Below are 20416 nucleotides of genomic sequence, written 5' to 3' on the forward strand. Positions count from 1 at the left end.
TATCTATATATATGTAGATATTTAACAATATACTTAATACTAATTATTTATACACTTAATATATAATTACACGTTTAACAATATACAATATCATAACCACACATTATTTTTAAAAGCCACGAAAGGAGTATGCTGAAGACTTAGACTTTGGGACTTGGGGACCAAGTCTGTGCACAGTAGAGGGGGGGATCCCTTGTTTCCGCGCCACTTATATTGTTTCATTTCTTGTAAGAGGAGCGTGTGCCCATGTGTCATTGCAACAACAGCAATAACGAGAACAGAGACTGAGTGACCAGACACTGATGTGGATGGAATAAGTCTGTGCTGCCATCTGGCAGGAAAAAAACATCTCCTAAGAGCACACATCCAGCCTGTGCATAGTGACCTCCTTCTAACAAGTACAGTGCAGGGGGAGGGGGTAATTTCACAGTGGAGCAACCTGGCCAGCGCTGGTCCAGCCGGGAGTTCAAGGTCAACACCGACAGCGAAACATCCCAGAAAACTTCCTCTTAATTGCTAGTCTCTACTTCTGAAATTGAAGACCGTGGCATAGTTTCCAACTTATTTAATATTTCTTTCCCTTTGACTGGGAATCCACTAAAGAATCATTTTTGTCATTGTGTGTTTCATTTAAAGAAACATTTACTAATATGATCATTTTTACTGTGTGGGCAGATGTCTGTTCCCAATTTAATTCCTGGAAGCCAGGAAGAATTCCAAGCAACTCACAATTATTTGACAGTTTTCCATCTTTGTTTCCACTGGTAGAAACAGCCTTCTTAAATGTTCAACTCTTTCAAATAAATTAATAATATCTTGAATTTATGTTCATGTCTAATCTAATGTTCCCAAACTGGGATAATTTCTAGTCAGAGAAAATTCCCCAAAGCTGTTTTGTAGGACAAGGTGTTCTGTACATTATTTTTTATGTGGCTGCATATAATTATAAACATAGAAACAACAGTTTAATGTATCTAAATCTGTCTTCCTCAGATGCTCATAAATTGAATATGCCCTCAGGACCATGTGGGTGTTTTTTCACTGTTATAAACTGTAGTGAAATCTGAAAACAGACAAATGAAAAAAATAAACACCAACAGCGATAAATCATGTTACTAGATGCACCAAGATGAATCCCAACAGAGGGCACCCTGCAAAATACCTGCCCAGTCCTCCTCTAAACTGCTGAGGTCCTCAAGACAAGGAAAGTGACAGCTACATGTAAAGTGGTGTCCTGGATGGGGTCCTGGGACAGAAATGGACATTGGGTACAAAAGCTAAGGAAATCCGAATAAACTATGGACTTTTACAATAGCATATCAAGGTTAGACCATTAACTGTAATAAATGTATCTTACTAATGTAAGACACTAATAGTAAGGGAAACTGTGTATTGGGGAGAATATATATGAATTTTCTTTACCATGTGTACAATTTTTCTAAAATCAAAAACTGTTCTGAAAACTAAAGTCTGTTAACCAGAAAAGACTAGAATTCATTCGTGAGGTCTCTGGGGCAAACAGTGGTGCCACGGGGCACCCAACTCCCACACACGTCTGCCTATACGACCCCTGCCCCTGGAACTTTCCATCCATTCTTTCACCCAGCCTTTGCCACACGGCAGGCTCTGTGCCAGGTCCCTGACCTCACCGAGGGACAGAGGTCCCCTTCCCAACAGACGCTTCCACTTGAGGGGGAGGGGCAGGACCCAGGTAGCAAATGACTCAGGAAGCCCTCAAGTGCCAGGGACCCTTGGGGACCCTTGGCTATGGCTCCCTGAGGTCGCCAGATCCTGGGTATCACTAGCCTAGGGGTGACTCTCTGGGGGCTCCTTGGCTACCGTGAACGCCTGCTCTCACACACACCACACCAACTGCCAGTCGATACCCACCTTCAATATCCAGCCTTCCCCTCCCTGGTGATCCCCCTCTCCAAGATGACACAGCTCCTGACAAGGTCACCAGGACCTCTACAAGGCCTCAGTTCACAGCCAGTTCTCCATCCTTATTGCACACAACTCACCAGCAGCATTTGGTATGTGAGTGTATTAGCATCCTACGGCTGCTGTAACAAATCATCACAAACTGAGTGGCTTAAAACAAACATATGTTTATTACTGTACGGTTCTGGAGGTTAGGAGTCTGACATGGGTCTCACTGAGCTAAAATCAAAGTGTCTGCAGGGCTGCATTCTTTTCTGGAGGCTCTGGGTAAGCCTCTTCCAGCCTCTAGAGGCAGCCCACACTCCTTAGCCCACGGCCCCTTCCTCCATCTTCAAAGCCAGCAGCAGTGGGTTGAGGTCTCCCAGTGCATCCCTCTGACCTTCCAATGTCACATCTTCTGACTCTCTCCTGCCTCCCTCTTCCATTTTTAAGGACCCTTGGGATTACCCTGGGACCACCGGGATGTTCCAAGATAACCTCCCTTTTATAAGGTCAGCTGATTAGCAACCTGAACACCATCTGCAATGTTAATCTCCCTTTGCCATGTGATGTAATACACTCACAGGTTCCAGGGATCAGGATGTGAACATCTTTGGGGAGCCCTCTCTCCCTGAAATACTTTCCTCCCTTGACCTGTGGGTCACAGTCTTGGTCTCATCTCCTCTGCTGGATGCCTGGCCCTGGTGTTGCTCCAGGCCTCTGCCCTAAGGCCTCACTCTTCTCAAACCATACTTACTCCCAAGGGCAACTCAGCCAGGCCCTGTGGGGTTAAAGGCCTGTGTACACTGTCCACTCCTTGATATAGATCTCCAGCTCAGATTTCTCCCCCAGATCAAGACTCACCCATCCACCACTCTCCTGTACATCTCTACCTGGATGCCTCATAGGTATGTCAAACTCAACAAGACCAAATCAGAATTCCTGATGGCCTCCGAGGTTTCTGCATGTTAGCTAATGGTATCTCTAGTCTCTCATCTGCTCAGGCCCAAGTCCGTGGTTTCATCCTTGACTCCTCTTTTCCTCTCTCTCAACCCACATCCAATCCCAGCAAATCCCCTGGCCCTACTTTCAAAATATATCCCCAATCCACAACTTCTCAGCAGCCCTCCACTAACCTCCCTGGTCCATTTCACCTCCATCGTCTGCCTGGTCTCCCACCTGCCTCCTCTCTTGGTTTTTCTTTCCACCTCTGCCCTCTATCCTTTACTCCCACACCTGCCATGGGGATGTTTTAAAAAGACGAGTCAGAGCAAGCCACTTTTCTGCTCAAAACTCACCCATGGCTTCCATCTAACTCAAAATAACAGCCAGTCTTAAGCATGGGCCACAGGGCCTTTCCTGATCTGGCCCCTCCTCATCCTCTAGCTTCACCTCCTTCCACTCCTCCCTTCTCCCCCCACCCCTCCTCAGGCCACACCAGCCTCCTTACTGGTCCTGGGCCACACTAAGCACTTCCCACCTCTGGCCTTTGCCCTCACTATGATCTCACTCTGGAAAGTTTTTCTCCAGAATCACCCATGCCCCTCCCTCATTCCATCCAAGGCTCTGCTCAACTGTCATCTCCTAAAAGCGCCTTCCCTGACCACCCCGTCTAGATGGTGCTCAAGGCTATCTCTGCCAGCCCACTTTGCCCACTGTATTCCTCTCTACAGCCTGACCACCAACTACCACACTATAGATTAACACCATTTAGTGTCTTTCTCCTGCCCCAAGAATGCAGGTCTAAGAGCAGAGACTGTCTTGTTCCCTTGTATCTCAAGCACCCAGAACAGTCTGGTACCTAAAGGGCCTTCCGTAAACACTCAGAAGCCTCTTGTCCACTCACGCCTTCACTGTTTCTCTCCTTCTGACAAACTTCCAATAGCACTTTCTGGGATGATGGAAATGCTCTGTGGTCTGGGCTGTCCAATATGGGAGCCACTAGCACATGGGGCCATCGGGCACCTGAAACGTTTAAATTCAAACAGCCACAGCTTGGCCGGAGCCAATGTACTGGACACAGCAGTTTTAGAACAACTGGGAAACAGTTGTAAACTGGCTGTTAGCTCATCCTTTGCAGGAGGGGAGACATAATAAGTTAATGTGAGCATTTGGGTTCAGGTTTTCAAAGCACTCTTTTGTAGAGCCTAGCAACAAGCATCCATGTAAATGTTCTGGCATATTGGCTTCCCAAAGGAAAGATCAGGTGAGGACAGGTGAGTGAGCTCTGAACGTGGGGGCCATTGTGAGAGCACAGGACAGGCCTGGGGGTTTGGCTCCCTGGGCCTTGGTTTTCTCATCAGCAAAATGGGCCAGATACTTCCCACCACAGCAGACAGGAGCAAGTGAAAGGACCTTGTGAAAATGTTCATCATGAGCTTTATAAAAGCTCAGTAAATTGACACAGCATTACTTTGTCTTCTCTAGTGAAAACCTAAGAACTAATCATAGACAGTGAAGGGAATCTCATTTAAGAGACCTAAAAATCTGTAGCAAGTGTAGCAGGCACCCTGGGGTCTACAGGTAGAAAACTCAACAGGACAAGAGGAGCCGGGCCCTGGGGGAGGGCTGGGAGGACCACAGGGCAGCGATGGGCCAGACCACTGGACAGACATTCCTGGGAACAGAAGCCTGGATTTGCAACAGGGGTCAGGGTGGAAAGGGGATATAAGTGGCGAGCGGGGGGCAGGGCAGAGTGGTCAGGTGTATACCATGGACAGGTCACCTAGAGGTGGGGGGAGGAATGGATGGGAAATTAGGGTGTGAGGGTGACCCAGAGGAAACAATCATCAAAGGCCAGAGGCTGAGGGGTGGGGACTGAACCTAGTGGATGCAGCCGGGTGGGCGAGGGAGTGGGGAGCAGACATCAGAACTGATTAGGAGGAAAAGGCAGGGGGACTGGTGACCAGATTTGGCGGAGGGAGAGGGGAAATCTAGGGTGACAGCCAGAGCTCTGTGCCCTCCCAAGTTAGGGACCACACAGGAAGGGGCAGGGTGAAGTAGAAAGTGGCTAAATTTGCAGTCACAGAAAACCCCAGCAATAGTGTCTTTTATCAACTGCTACACTCTCCCGAAGCACTCACCTGTGTAAGATGCTCTACCTACATTCCTGAACTCATCTAAACTCTCACATCGACCCTCTAGGGTGGACCCTGCAATAGTTACAGATCAGGAGAGCGAGGCACGAGAAGTGACGCTACCTGCCCGAGGTCACAGAGCTCTTAGGCTGCTTAGGGGGATCGACCCGGCCTCTGGCAAGGTCCAAACCCACAGCCACCAGCCACACCGCTGTCTCCACCTTTCCAGGGAGTTTTCTGGCCACAAGCGGAAAGGAACACGCGTTGCATCCTACTCAGATCCCGCCCTCCCTTTAGGGTAATTTCCCTAACCCGAAGGGGCCTCCCCGCCGCGGGTATAAGGTGAAGCCAAACTTCCCAACTCAGACCCGAGACTGGGGGCGGGCCCTCCTTACCTCCGCGGTCGGCTCTGGCCCCACCCCGGGAGCCGAGCGGGGATCCAGGGGAGGCTGGGCGCCGAGGGGGCGCCAGAGGGGACCCGGGTCCGCGGGCAGCCGGCCTCGGTCCCCGGGCCCCGCGGGCAGCGCCAGGGCAGCAGCCAGGAGGCCCCCGGCCAGCACCCACGTGGCGCGCCCCCGGGCGCCCGCCGAGCCCATCGCCAGCCAGGGACGAGGGACCCCAGGCGTGGCGAGGGAAGGCCGAGTTGGAGCAGCTTCCGGACCCCAGGCCCGCCCCGCCGCCGAGCATGCTCAGTGAGAGCCTCCGCGGAAAGTTTTCTGGAACTGACACGGGCATCTGGGGCTTGGCGGGACGGGAGGAGGCTGAGGACCAAGACCGGCGTGGGAGGGAGGGAGCCAGGCTGGCGCGGCGGGCGCTGGGCGGCCACACTTGAGTTTGATCGCGCCCCAGCCGGGGGGTCTACCAAAATCAGATTGGGTGACCCCTGCTTCCAAAGATTTCAGGGGCTCCAAGTGCCCCTCCATTAATGCCTCCTCCGTTCTCTAAGTCTCAGCTCAGACTCACCTCCTCCAGCAAGGCTTCCCTGACACACACACACCGCGCTGAATCCGGAGTGTGCCCAGGCCCACCAGCCCCCTATTAGAGAACTGTGAAACTTTTGGAGAGGCAGGGTCATGGGGATACAGGACAGCAAGGAGACGGGCTGGGAGGGAGAAGGCAGCTCAGAGAGAGGAAGGCCGCTGTTCATGTCCTGTTGGGTTCTGTTCAACCCAGTGAGGTTCCCACTGTGTGAACCCTTGCTGTGGATGAGCCCTTGGACATGTCCAAGAAGCCACCCTCACATTCCCCCAGGAGGGAGGGGTGGGCAGGTAGTCAGGACAGCCACTGGGGGACCTCTCTAGGGAACCAAAAAAGGGGAGTTGGTGTCTGGAGCCAGGAGGCAGCAGCTGAGCAAACTCCCAGAACTCTCCATGACAGCAGGGCTGTTACTACCCTGGGCCAGCAGCGACAGTTTACACCTCTTCACCCTCCTGCAGCCTTCCTGCAGGGCAGCCTGTCATGCTGTCTGCAGCCTCAGGCCAGGAAGCCTGGCACCTGTGCTCCTTCTTACCCTGCCCCTCCGAGGACCGTCCTTTCCTGACTTGACAGGGACAAGACAATGGGGTTTGGGAATCTGACAGTTTATTAGCCAAGCTTTCCGCACGAGGTACACTGTCCTTGCGGGTACGCAGCGTGTGCCAGGAGTGAGACAAGGCCAAAGACTAAATGCTAGCATATTGCTGGAGCATTAATTCTATTAGTGAGTAAAGGATGATTTCGATATGCAACCAATTTTATAATAAAGTAAGATGCAAAGAACACTACATTTTAAGAAATAAAAGCCTGAGTATCCAAAGAAATAGCCAGCATAAAGCAAGAACTTCTGGTTATTGCCCTCATACATGTTCCCAGGAGCCTTGGAGATGCTCCTAAGGAAACATTTAAGAAGCACCGCATGGCAGAGAGTGTGAGTCCTGAAACCAGACAGACACGGGTGTGAATATATGTGCCCAGTTTCCTATTGCAAGACCTTGAATGAGCCACTTCTCCTGTCTGGCTGTCAGTTTCTTCATCTATAAAAAGTAAATCTAGATAATAGTTCCCATCTTGCCAACTTGGAAGGAGTGAAGAGGAAATGATGGAAAAAAACCAGAAACTTGAGCTGGATGTCCAGGTTAAGGACACAAAACCCCTCTCTGGATCCCCAGAGATCCCCATGGTACCCCTGCTCTGGCCCTCACAGGGAATTAAGCTCCAAAGGTTAGGGGTGTGAGTGCATTCGTGTGCGCCTGCACGTGTGTGTGTGTGTGTGTGTGTGTGTGTGTGTGTGTGTACCCCAGCACCCAGAAAGAGAGCTAGCATCAGTAAATGTTGCTTAAAGAAAGAACAGTTGCTGAATTCTTCTGCCTATCTCCCCACACAGCTGTGAAATCCTCACTGGCGGACCTTGTCTGGTTGGTGGCTGCCCTGGCGCTGGTTCAGACAGCAGGGTCTCTGGAAATGCTGAGCGAATGAATGACCACGCGGCACCTCCTGGCTAGCAGGGGCTGAGTGTAATAATCTCCCTACACGTAGTCTTAGAGGAAAGCATTGACCATCCTGGAAGAAAATAGCATTAAAACAGGAGTCTGCAGGCAAACAAGTTCAGAGGCAAGGCCGGACTGTGCGGTCCAAAGGGGGCCAATTGGTAGAGGTCAGGAGCAAGGCTGAGTCAGACTTGCAATGTATCACTTAGTGCTGACCCTGATCCTCATCAGGAGGAAGGGCGCGTAATAGTGCCCATCTCCGAAGGTTGTTAAGAAAGTTACTCGGATCATCAGGCTAAATGCTTAACAAATCCTAAGCACTCAATAAACAACCCAGCACCACCCTCCTCCCTGGCTGTGGTCCCCTCCCCCTCTGGAAGACAAGAGGCCCGTGCAAAACAAGACTCCTCCCAAAAGGTCCTCCTGGCTGAGAAGCACGCCTCTGGCCGGGCATGCTCAGTGCAAAGGCAGGGCTGGAGGCGGGGGTGGTTCAAAGTTTTGGGCGGAGGGTCCAGGCTCCTCCCTCCGGCTGGGCAGCGCCGGGAAGCCGGAGGGGAGCTGGAGGAAGGAGGCAGCACAGGCCGGAGGAGTCGGCGGAGTGCGCCGCGCCCCTGGCCCGCCGGGGACCAGGTCCACTGAGGACCTGGCGGGGATGGAGCTCCGAGCGGCGGGCGCGGGCAGCGCGCGGCGGCGGGTGGGATGCGGCGGGCCGGCCGCCTGAGCACCCCCGATGGCCCGTGGCGCGGCGACCTGCGGGAGCGACGCGCGGCTGCATTTGGGCCGGGACGCGGTGCGGCCGGCGCCCGCGCTGCTGGTCCCCGCCGTGCTGCTGGGCACCGCACTCGGCCTCGGCCTCGGCCTCGGCCTCTGGCTCGGCTGCCGCGCCGCCCGCCCGCGTCCGCCGCACCAGGTGGGTCGGCCGAGCGGGCAACCGGGGTGTGGGGCGCGGGGGCGCGGTCCTCCTCGGCCCTGTGGTCCGGGTTTCCAGCCCCCTTCTCCGAGTCCATTTGAGCGTGATCTTGGGCATCGCTCGCAAAAGGTCTTGCCCTGGGGGATTCCCCTTCTGCTCCGGGAGGCGGCTGGAGACAGTGATTTCAGAGGGAGCCGGCCAAGTGACAGAAGGGCTCTGGCTTGGAGTTGCCCCGAAGTGTCTGCTCCATCTGACAACGCTGTGTGACCTTAGCTGACGAAGGCCTCCAGGCCTCAGTCTCCTCATCTGTAGCACTAAGCATTTGGACTTATGGGCGGAGCTCAGCGTGGTGGACAGGAGGGCAGGGGATTTCCCCGCCCCTGGATGTCCATTCTGCTTCCTTGCTGTGTGCATTACCCAGTTAGCTCCTCTTGAGTCCCAGCTGCTACATCAGCATGCATTCAACATTCGACCACACAGCAAAAGTTTGCTGAGCACCTTCTACTGCCAGGCATGGCCTAGGGGCTTAGACACTACATCAGTGTACAGGATAAACCCTGCTCCTGCCCCTGGAGGTTCACAGCCTCTGGATGGACAGATTACAAGTAAACACTTGATTATAACACAGCCCCATCATGAGTTCTGTGATGGGAAAATGAAAATGCTAGCATTTATTGAATTCTGGCTGTATGCTGGGTGCTGAGCTACACTTTCTACCTGAAAATGATCTCATTGACTCTCCAAAACAGCTTGTGAGCTTGTTCCATTAATGTCCCCATTTTGCAGATGAGGAAACTGAGGCACAGAGAGGTTAAAATAACTTGCCAAATGACAGGCGTGTGTGTCTAACCCCAAAGCCACTGTATAGGAGGTGGATAGGATTGGTCACAGGTGGCTGCCTGAAAGGGATTAATGGATGCTTCATATGGCAGTTGTTGTTATGGAATCGGATGTTGTGTGGAGGTATCGGGCATACAGCAGGCATTCCATCAGTGGTGGTATGATCACTGTTTTAGGTCCCTGCAGCTTTGACCTCTTTGAGGGATGAAGTCTGGTGGGATCTGAGATAAGGTGGTGTGGTTTTGTTCCCCCATTCCTGGCCCACATGAGAAGGGGATGCATCCAGCAGATGTAAGCATCTCACATGGCAGGTGAATTCAGGGGCGTGTCATGCTGCAAAGGGGTGATAAAAGTTGAAATTAACATAGTGCAAGATGCTTGTAGGTAAGTTTGAGGTTGTCACATCCCACTGCTGATTAAGAGACACTGGCTCCTTGTGTGAAGAGGGAAGTAACACGTCAGAGCCTTTCCTGGGTGCCAGGCCCCTTGCCAGGAGTTTGCGGGCATTTGTTTCTATATTCTCACTCCAAGCCTTTGAATGGGGGGACTGTCAGCCTCACTTTCCAGGTGAGGACATCTAGGCTCTGCAAGGTTGTTCTCTGTCTAGGGTCACATGATGAATGAACAGTGGCTGAACTTCAACTGCAGTCTGTCTGAACCCCTAAGTCAGAGTGTTTAGTCATCCGCTACCTGGTAAGGTGGTAGTTAGTATCTGTCTTAGTCTGGGCTGCTATAACAAAAATACCATCAACTGGGTAGCTGATAAACAACACAAACTTATTTCTCACAGTTCTGGAGGCCGAGAGTCCAAGATCAGGGTGCCAGCATGGTTGGGTTCTGGCTAAGGTCCTCTTCCAAGTTGCAGATGACTGACTTCTTGCTGTGTCCTCATATGGCAGAAGGGACAGGGGAGTTGCTGGGGCCTCTTTTATCAGGGCACTAATCCCATTCATGGGGGGCTCCACCCTCATGACCTAATCACCTCCCAAAGGCCCCACCTCCAAATACCATCACCTTGGGGGTTAGAATTTCAACACATTAACTGAGAGGGAAAGGGGCACAAACATTCAGACCATAGAGTAGCCCATTTCGCAGCTGAGTAAGCTGAGGCTGACAGAGACTCACCAAGCTGTCCGGGTTTGCACAGCTGGTCGGTCACAGCTGCACTAGTCCAGTTGAGGGTGGTGGTGGCTTAGACCAGATTTGTAGCTATGGAGGGGGCTCTGGCTCAAGGGTAAGGCTGATTGGGTTTTCTGATGGTTTGGATGTGACCTTTGTAGCACTCCTTTCTAAGTGTCCTCCTTTCCTCCGTCTCCTGCCTCTAGTTTCTATTTCTAAAATAGAAACAATATGACTGTCCTGGTTAAAAACCTCCAGTGGCTCCTGGTTGCCTACACGAGATCACGTCCAGTTTCCTCGCATGGTATATAAGGCGACTGACCTTCCCTGGGGCATGGGCGCCCATGCATCTAGCCACCCAGAATCCCCTTGATCCCCAGATGTCGCTGCACTTCTGCACATCTGTTCTTTGCCTCTTGTCCCACCCATCCTTCAGGACCCAGGAGGAAAACCATGTAGGGAAGTGTTCCCAACCTCAGGCTGGATCAGACACTTCCTCCCTCTTGGGTCCCGGGCACTCTGTTCTCCTCCTCTGGTCCAGGTCACCCAGCTCATAATTCTGTCTTGCACCACTTTCCCTTTGTGGTTTCTGTTTTATTTTTGTTTATTAGTTTTATTTATTTCATCATTAAAACTTTTTTTTTTTTTGCATCAAAGTTACACATGCACATAATTTAAAATGTTCATTTGCAACCATTTCCCACTTTTCAGAAGCCATCTCGTTCGACTCTTGTTCAGCTGGCTATTTTGGTCATTTACTTCTAAATAACCTGCTGACATGGCTGCTTGACTTCCCACTGCGGAAGTGCGGAGTGATTTAGCTCTCTTTTCTCCCCTCCTTCATATTTACACCCTCCTTATCCACCATCACCACCTCCCTGTGTGGTTATGGGGTAATTTTGGTGAAATCAGTATTTGGTGTTTTCGTTATTACAATTCCATAAACATAATTCACTGTCAGCCAAGGATCCGCTGTACTTATGATTACTTTCCTTTTTTGCACAATACTTTGTTTTCCCTGAAATTAATAATTACCCGTTTTTTTCATTTGCTTAGATTCTGTGTACTTATCATCTGTTTAACAGTAAACTTTCCCCCATTTGTCTACATTTTCTTTCAAGGCATTTGAATACATTAGGTATTTGATCTGTTTTATCTTCTGGGAAAACTTCTCTCCCAGAAAGCTTCTGAACTCTCCAATATGAGCCGGTTGCCTCTACACCGTTGCTATTCTCATAGTGAACCAGAGCAATCTCATCAGCGTCACCTGGGAGCTTGTTAGAAATGCCAGTTCTTGGGCCCCACCCCAGACTCACCGATGAGAATCTCTGGAGGTGGGTCCAGCAAGCTGTGTTTAACAAGCCCTCTCATGGTCTCTCTGTTCTTAAAGTTCAAGAAACAGCTGCTGTAGGCTTTTGCTGTCACCATTGGGACCTCTTGGGACCATCATGCTGGAACTTCTTCACCTCTCTCCTGGGTTGGACCCTCTTTCAGCATCTCCTACACTGTCTTTATTGGCTAATTTCCTCATTTGGGTAGAGCACGTCCTCCAGTAGCTTTCTGAGAAAAGGATAGGTGGAAGTTCTTTTGAGAATTTCTATGTCTGAAAATACCTTTCTTCTGTCTTTATACTTAATTTGGTTAGAGTAGTTAAGTTATAGAATTCCAGGTTGGAAATAATTTTCCCCCAGAATTTTGAAGGCATTTTCTCCATTTGTCTTTCAATTTCCGTTGTTGATGTTGAGAAATCCGGTTGTATTCTGATCCTTGATATTTTGCATGGTATCTCTTTTTTTTCTTCCGTTCCTCAATAGAATCTTAAAGGATCTATTCTTTACTCCCAGTATGTGAAATGCACCAGGATGGGTCTTGGGGGAAATCTAATGCTTCTTATTGTGCTGTGCATTCAGAAGGCCCTTTCAATCGAGAAATTCATTTTCTTGATTTCTTTAATGACTCTTTTCTTTCTCTATGTTCTGTTGCTTCTTTCAGGAACTCCTATCAGTTTTTGGTTAAATTGGGCCTCTAATTATCTTCCTTCTCTCCTATTTTCGATCTCTTTGTCTTTTTATGCTGTTTTTTGGGAGACTTTTCTCAACTTTATACTTGTACTGAGTTTTTCATATTCTTAATTTTCGAGAGTTTTTTTTGTCCTCAGAATAGTCTATGTTTTTACTAGCCTATTCTTATTTTGTGACTGTAAAATCTTCTCTTATCTCTCTGAGGATATTATAATTGTTTGTTTTTAGTTTTCTTTTCCCCATGCAGTGTCTATTTCCTGCCTGCTTTTTCCTTTTGTTTGTTTTAGGGTTTGTCTTTCATATTAGAATCTGTCCTGAAATGGCTGGTGACCCTTGATCTCCTGGCCATTTTTAATTGGGGAGCAAAAAATCTGATACTCCTCCTTGGGTGACTGAGGTTTTTCTCCTGGAGTCTTTACAGTGATTGGACCAGGTCCTTCCCTGCAGAAGCCTTGTGCTGGTCAGCTATGGCTGCTAAACAAACAACCCCCAAATCTCTGGCTTCATCATCTAACCTTGCCTACCCCACCCCCAACTGCTCCAGCCACATGGGCTTCCCTGTACATGCTGAGCGTGCTTGTGCCTCAGGGCCTTTGCACTTGCTGTGCCCTCACCCTGAAATGCTTGTCCCTGTGATATCTGAATGGCTTGCTCTCTCACTTCCATCAGGTTTCTTTTCAAATGCCACCTTGTCCAAGAGGCCTTCCCCTCCCATCACTCTCCATTCCCCCATCCTCCACTGATTTTCCCTATAGCACTTAAACCTCTGACACACTATATATTTATTTCTTTGTTTGCTTATGTCTCTCTTCTGTCACTAGAATGTAAACTCCATGAAGGCAGCGGCTTTGTTTGTTTTGTTCATTACTCTATTCCCAGTGACTAGATTAAGGCTTGACACTGAGTAGATGCTCTGTAATAGTTGGTGACTAACTCAATGACAAACTGGTGATATATCCTCAGTTCAAGATTATATCCATGAGCAGCCAGTGGTCAAAGAGGGGCTTGATAAGTGTCTCTGGCATAATAGGATTTTCAATACAGTAGATAATTATGTTCTGTAAAATCAGTGCAAACACAGGATTAGCAAATACTAAAGCATTGCTCCCAGGGGAGATGCAGGGTTTTGTTTCTACAAGATCCTGGTCACAATATTTTCATTAACCAATCAATACATGTGTTTATGTGTGTTTCTGTTTAAAGGTGCCTCATTTAACATATGGTTGATTCATTAACCTTGAGCTCACAGCCAAGAGCACTATAACTCATGCCTGAACAAAGCTTATCTAATACATACATTTTCTCCATAAGGCACATCACAGTCTTCTTGTCCTTAGAAACACTAGACAGCACTTAGGGGTCATTTTCAACAAAATCACCAACAAAAGTGCTAAAAAAGAATGGTAGTAAATAGAACATGGAAAGGACACTTGTTTGCAGTATGAGCTGAGACAAGAAATTAGAGTGTGGCCTTCTTCAATCTCATTTGGAAACTGCACATCGGGCAATTCACATTTTTCACATTTCTGCTCGTGTCCAGGAAGGACCGCAAAAGCACCCCAAGTGTCGGTTTGGGGGATTACAAATAAATTTACCAAGTAGGCAAATTTGCAAATACAGAATCTACAAATAATGAGCATCAACTATAGCTCACAACAGAAACCATTCTATAGTTTTAGGTTACGTAAGATATTTTCTTAAAAATTATCCAGTCACGTTATAGGAAGTAACAGGAATTTTAATATTTATGTGTCATTCTTCATGTTAAGCTGTTACCCCACGCCAAGGAGCTCACAGGCTACAGGAGCTGGGGAAGTGGGGACCAACTCAGAAAAACAATGGAATGAGCTTTTTCAAAATTAATTAATTAATTAATTAACTGATTTATTTTTGGCTACGTTGGGTCTTCATTGCTGCACGCGGGCTTTCTCTAGTGGCAGCGAGCAGGGACTACTCTTCGTTGCAGTGCACAGGCTTCAGTAGTTGTGGCATGTGGGCTCAGTAGTTGTGGCTCGCGGGCTCAGTAGTTGTGGCTCGCGGGCTCTTGAGTGCAGGCTATAGTAGTTGTGGTGCACGGGCTTAGTTGCTCTGCAGCATGTGGGATCTTCCTGGCCCAGGGCTCGAACCCATGTCCCCTGCATTGGCAGGCGGATTCTTAACCACTGCACCACCAAGGAAGCCCTGGAATGAGCTTTGATCCAAGTATTGCCTCCAGGTCCTGAGGACACGCTGAGATGGGGCTTTGGGGGCTTGTCAGGAGGGTGACACCTGGATAGTCTTGAAGGATGTGGACCTGACTCCAGGTGGAGGGAAGCACTGCACACAGAGGGCCAGGCCCGGAGCAGAGATGAGCAGCCGTGATGGCTGGGGGTGGGGAGTTGATGGCTAATGTCACAGGGGCACTAGGTTGACCAATTTCAATGTGTTCCCCCACCCCACCTTTGGATTTTAGAAAGATGACGCTCAGAGTCTGCTCAAGAATTTGGAGTCTAACGTTCAGACCCCGTCGGAAACCGGCTCCCCATCCAGGAGGAGGAAGAGAGAAGCACCGACTTCAAAGGATGAGGAGGCTCTGAACGTAAGCTGGGTGTTTGGGGTGCATTGGAAGAGACTCACGCTGGGTGTCCCGTGCCCTACCTGGATTTCATCCAGAGGAGCCCCAGCAGATCTCATGTCCCAATAGGCTTCTATTTGAGGTATAATTTACATTGAAAAAATGCACAGATTTTAAGCTTACAGTTTAATGAGTGACAAGTGTATACACCCCTGTAACCAAGACCCCAATCGGGAACATTCGTTTACTCCGGAAAGTTCTCTAGTGCCCGTTTCATAGGCAGCCGCTGCTGTGATTTCCATCACCATGATTGGTTTTGCTGTTCTAGAATTTTACATGAATGCAATCACGTGCTTTCCTGTGCCTGTTGATCCAGGTCGTCGTTGCACTTGTCTTTTGTCCCTTTTAATTGCTCAGCCCGCTGTGGGGATGTGTCACAGTGTGGGTTGTTTCCAGTGCTTGGCTATTCTGAACAAGGCTTCTGTGAATGTTGGTGTGTAAGTTTGTTTGTTTTCATTTTGTTTTATTTCTTTGAAGTAAATATCTAGGAGTGGGAGTTCTGGGCCTCTGATGGAGATGTTAAAAGATGGATGCTCCCTGTACCTTCCTTGTTGCTCCCCTCCCCACTCCATCCAGCCTGAATCGGCCCATAGGGCATCGCTTCCTGCATAAGCTCCGTGGATGGAGAGGGCGTTTCTTCCAAAGATGTGTTCTTTCTAGTCACTTCCTGGTCCCTAGAAAGGACCAGACTCCAGTGATTTGCCCAATTGACTCCAGCCTCAATTGCCCAAAGGTGAATATAGACATCTAGGTAGGTAGGTAAGTAGGTAGGTAGGTAGGGAGAGAGAGAGAGAGAGAAAGAGAGAGAGAGAGTGAGAGAGAGAGAGAGGTGCTGGGAAAAGGGGAAAGATTGGAACTAAGTTTCTTATTTAGCGTCTACTGAATTCCAGGCATTTTCATGTGTCATTTTTGAGTGATGTAAACACTCGTGTGAATTCTCTCATGCAATCCTCTCAGCACCCCATGATGTAGACCTTGTTTATTTGCCCATTTTCCAGATGGGGAAACTGAGGCTCGTGGAGCCAGGTCACTGTCCTCAGTCATGTAGCTGAGATTTGGGCCTGGGGGTGTTCAGCTCCTGCCTGGGAGGGCTGCTTCCCCGCAGCCTCTGACACTCAGTCATGTTCTGCAGCTTCTGCTTACCAAGCAAGGAAAGTGCGTTGGGTATTCTAAAACAAATTTCACCAAAAAGTTGGAAATGAATAGGAAAAGCTTCTAGTTAAGCTGAAAATTCAGTGTTCGAGTCACCCCCGTGGCTGTACTTCCCAAGGGTTCTGGAGACAGGGCTTCCCTTCCCCACGGTGGGCCAGACCCCGTGGAGCGATCAGCTGCCCTCCCAGGGCTGAGACATGGGGAGCTGGAGAGGAAGAGAGAGCGCCTGGCTGTTCCCGGAGATGAGTCCACCCTTCCTCGTCTGTGCTGTGTGTCTCGAACTCACACTCCCAGCCTCTCTGTTTCCAGGTGCTTGTCTTTCCATGTGTGTCTGTCTATGTGTGTATCAGTGCATCTCGCTGCGTGTCCATGTCTGTTTTTGTGTGTCTCTCTCCATGTGCATCTCTGTGGGCCTGTGTGTGAGAGTGTGACAGTGTGGCTTTGTGATGTCTCCCTGTCTTAGTTTCTCTCTCTCCCTCATCTATCTCTATGCCTCTGTTCCCCTCACCCCATAGGATTAAAACCCTGCTCACAGCAATGAAAACATATGTCCATGCAAAAACATGTGCACAAATGTTCCTGACAGCCCTAATCACAATAGCCAGAACGTGGAAACTCAAATGTCCATCAGCTGACGAATGAATGAACAGAATGTGGTCCTTCCATACAATGGAATACTGTTCAGCTGTAAAAACAACATGAGTGAAACTTGAAAATAGTATGCTAACTGAAAGAAACCAGTCACAAAAGACCACATGTTATAGGATTCCATTCATCTGAAATGTCCAGAACAGGTAAACTTACAGAGGCCAAAAGTAGATTGGTGGTCACTTAGGGTGGGCGTGGGGAATGGGAGGGGTAGGGGTAATAGCTAAAGGGTACAGGTTTCCTACTGAGATGATAAAGATGTTCTAAAACTGACTGTGGTAATGGTTGCACATATCTGTGAATATACCGAAACGTATTCAATTTACATGGTTCAGTTGCATGAATTATATCTCAATAAACATATTTGAAAAAAAAAACCCTTCTCACACAGAGGGCAGCCTCAGATATGATACAAACAACATTGGCTTTGAGATCCAGAATCCTGGAACCCAGGCCCAGCTCTGCCACCTGTGTGCTGTGTGATGTTGGGCAAGAGACATAACCTCTCTGAGCCTCAGGGTTCTTAGCTTTGCGTTGACAGTAGTGGTGGCGGCCCCACAGGGTCACCCATGAATCAACTCTGTGAACCCTCCTACCACAGAATGAGTCAATCTTTGCCGGGGAGCCAGATCTCCACCTCCCCAGAAGTCTAACCCATTTCTTCCACCTAGTAATGTTTTACCTGTTAACCATTAGCTGTGCCTCGCCGATGCCCATTATCAAGCTAATAATTGCCAAGAGTTAAGTTAAAGATCTGCCCGTTCCAGTGACCGGCTTGCCAAAATGCCCCTGCCTTCTGCAGGCTGAGCTTGTCAAGGAATGAGGGCAGGGCTGATTTTGACAGGGCAAGTTGAGCTGTAACCCTGACATCCTCCAATGCCCAGAAAACCAAGGCATTTGGGGTCCACGCCACTCCTTGCATGAACTCTGTTTTGATAAATAGCTCATGTTAGCCACAAACAAACAAAATTCCAGAAGGCTCTGAGGCGTGCTACTCCCCAGCCTCCTCCTGTCCTTTGGCTTTGGCGGAGGGAGGGTGCATACCTGCCCTCTGGAGGTATTTGTGCATTTGCCAAAAAGAGCACCTTTTCTCAGAGAGTGAAATGGCTTTTCTTTTCCCACAATTATGTTTTAGCTAATTTTCTGAATAATCGCACTGCTTCAGCTGAAGAAGTTTTACATTGTAAATTTGCACTACAGCCAATTTTCTGAATAATTGTGTTGCTATGGTTGGGGAGATGATTGGACTTTGGAGGACTTAAGACGAAGAAGAGCTGTGAAAAACTAAAAACAGCCCAGGCTCCCGGTTCCCAGGTTCTGCTTCTGTCTATCTCAGGTGGACCCCTGCGTCTATATTCTTTGCTTCCTATATTATGTTTTTCCCCTGAAGTGCAATGTTTGTTTGGTGTCTCCTCTTTAGAAGATGCACTCCTGGAAGGCAGAGACCAAGCCTTCCTCTCATTTTCTACCCCTTTCATTCCGTCCTTTCTTTCCACCTCTGTTTGGAAGAAGTTTAAAAATGCACAGTGCTCTTTCTGCTTTTGCATCGTTCCTTGAAAACGTGTTTCCACTGGACCATCAGCCAGGGCCGGCTTCATAGGTGGACGTGCCCTATGGTCACACAGACCCTGTGTCCAGTCACCATGCCCCCTTCTCCCCCCCGCCCCCCGCCAGTTTCTGGACTCTGCTGTCTTGAAATTCTTAATCATTTTGAGTAAGACCCACCCGCCCCGCCGCTGTTTTCATTTTGCACGGGGCCCCACAGATTATGTCACCCGTTCTGAAGTCAGCCTTTTTAGTCTTACGGCCACGCTTTGCTGTTGTACCAGTCCCCCAGCTAAGAGAGTGGGACTGGCTGCTGGGAGCTGGGGACAGGCCTTGCTCTGCTCCCTCGGATCCAAGGAAAGCCAGGAAGTGATGGGAATTGTATGGTTTTTGATGGCCACGGGGGGAGAATGGATTGGAAAGTGTCCACTTCTGAGCCTTCCTTTGCCTTTCTGTAAAATGGGCCTGATCGTGATAGCACCAGCCTCCCCAAGCTGACTGTTGTGTGACAAGGATATGAGCAAACACGCATCAAGTGCCAGCACATAGTAGGCCCTCAATACATGGATGGGGAGCCAGGTAAGAGGCTATTGCTGCCCCTTGGGATAAATATAATGGTGGCTTGGGCCAGGGCTGTGGATTTGAGAGATGTTTAGGAGGTTAAGTTGGTGGGATTTGTGGTCGATTGGATGTGGCAGATATGGGAGCGACAAGTATCTCAGGATCCAACTTGTGTCCCTGGGGCGTGGCGAAGCATGGCTCTTCCTCTTGTTCTCATTTGTGTCATGTCGAAGGAGATGGATGGTGTCAGCTGAAGAGGAGGGACTCTGGAGCCAGGGAATTTGATTCAAATCCTGATTCTGACATTTAATAGCTGTGTTACCTTGGGCGCACAGCTCAACCTCTCTGTGTCATCTTCCCCACCTGGGAAATGGCAGGGTCCTTGGAAGTTTAAGGATGGACAGGTGGACGTATGAATGGTCCTTAAGTTTAAGGACCACATGTTGGTGGTCTTTCCCCATTCTTGTCATCTAAGTCTGTTATTGCGAGTCCGAAGACAGAGATAGACATGACAAGAACTGGGGCCCTTGCCCCAGAGCTTCCCCTCTGCCCTGCTCAGAAGGGCACACGGCGACACCCTCTCTGGAGATGTATACAGGCCACGTCACAGGCTCTGTCGGGTGCTGTTTCAACGTCACACAACGTGAGGAAGCGATAAATTCTTCCGCTTTCCTCGTGATAGGATATGTAACTCCAAGGAGAACTCAGCAATCAGAAATCAGTCATTTGTTACGGAGTTCCTTTTTTTTAAGATTTAGTTGCAAAGCGTTGGAATCGATGTGGATGCAGTTTTCACCTGCCAGCCAGGTCAGAATTGCTGAGTAGAGATTCCTCCCGGCCTGGAGCGCCGGGCTCCTGAACTGCTGCCCGCTCAACTTCATTCACCCGCTGGTTGTGGCCAAGCATTTATTCAGCACCGACCGTGCAAAGTGCAGGGGCGACCCTGACAGGAGGAGAGCGATATGGGAAGGATGTGGGGCCTTTCTGTGTCGTGTGGAGCAGGCACGAATCAGTCCATCGAGCTGCGGTTGGGGAGCTGGTTCCTGAGCAGTGTTTGCTGGTGTCTCTTTACTACCGTGACGTATAGCTGTCCGTCGCCTCGCTTCTGCTCTGTTCCAGCAGCTCTGCTGGGAGCTTTGTCCGCACCGTCCTTGGGGCCAGATGTGCTACCTGCTTACTGTCTGCGAAGACTGAGGCTCAGAAAAGTGAAAAGACCTGTCCAACCACTACTTTTCATTTAAGGGTCTAATCAAAAGCCTTGCGTGAATATTGCCACATGTAAGCGCTTGTACACCTGGCAGTGCTAAAAATATTTGGTTCCTTATTCCACCAAAAAGTGGTTCACAATTTTTAGGAAAACTTTTGGTGTTGTCAAGTTATTTAAATCCTTACTTCTTCCAGGGCTGAAGGCTTGGAATTAAATGAAGAATGTGCTATTTAACATCGGTCCGTTCGCCCACCCACCCATCTGTACATCTATCCCTCCCACACACATCCCTACACCCATCTATCCATCCATCCACCTGCCCATTCACCTGTCCATC

The 20416-nt window shown here is 49.3% G+C and overlaps 2 protein-coding genes across 9 annotated transcripts in view; one reads left to right on the forward strand and one right to left on the reverse strand.

Annotated features, from left to right (window-relative positions):
- Window positions 1-5666, reverse strand: part of EVC2 (EvC ciliary complex subunit 2) — a 143024-nt gene extending 137358 nt beyond the window's left edge. For all 3 annotated transcript variants that reach the window (XM_068543238.1, XM_068543239.1, XM_068543237.1), the window contains exon 1: window positions 5393-5666. In XM_068543238.1, the coding sequence (XP_068399339.1) occupies window positions 5393-5593 (201 nt within the window). In that variant the 5' untranslated portion in view covers window positions 5594-5666. The remainder of the gene's footprint in view (window positions 1-5392) is intronic.
- A 2311-nt stretch (window positions 5667-7977) lies between these two features.
- EVC (EvC ciliary complex subunit 1) overlaps window positions 7978-20416 on the forward strand; it is an 82064-nt gene continuing 69625 nt past the window's right edge. For 4 of the 6 annotated variants that reach the window (XM_068543240.1, XM_068543241.1, XM_068543242.1 and 1 more), the window contains exons 1-2: window positions 7979-8372; window positions 14805-14930. In XM_068543240.1, the coding sequence (XP_068399341.1) occupies window positions 8193-8372; window positions 14805-14930 (306 nt within the window). In that variant the 5' untranslated portion in view covers window positions 7979-8192. Of the gene's footprint in view, window positions 8373-14804; window positions 14931-20416 lie in introns of all 6 variants that reach the window. The other 2 variants (XM_068543244.1, XM_068543246.1) reach the window with 1 other exon arrangement.

This window comes from Eschrichtius robustus, chromosome 4 (genome assembly GCF_028021215.1).
Source record: "Eschrichtius robustus isolate mEscRob2 chromosome 4, mEscRob2.pri, whole genome shotgun sequence".
NCBI lineage: Eukaryota > Metazoa > Chordata > Mammalia > Artiodactyla > Eschrichtiidae > Eschrichtius > Eschrichtius robustus.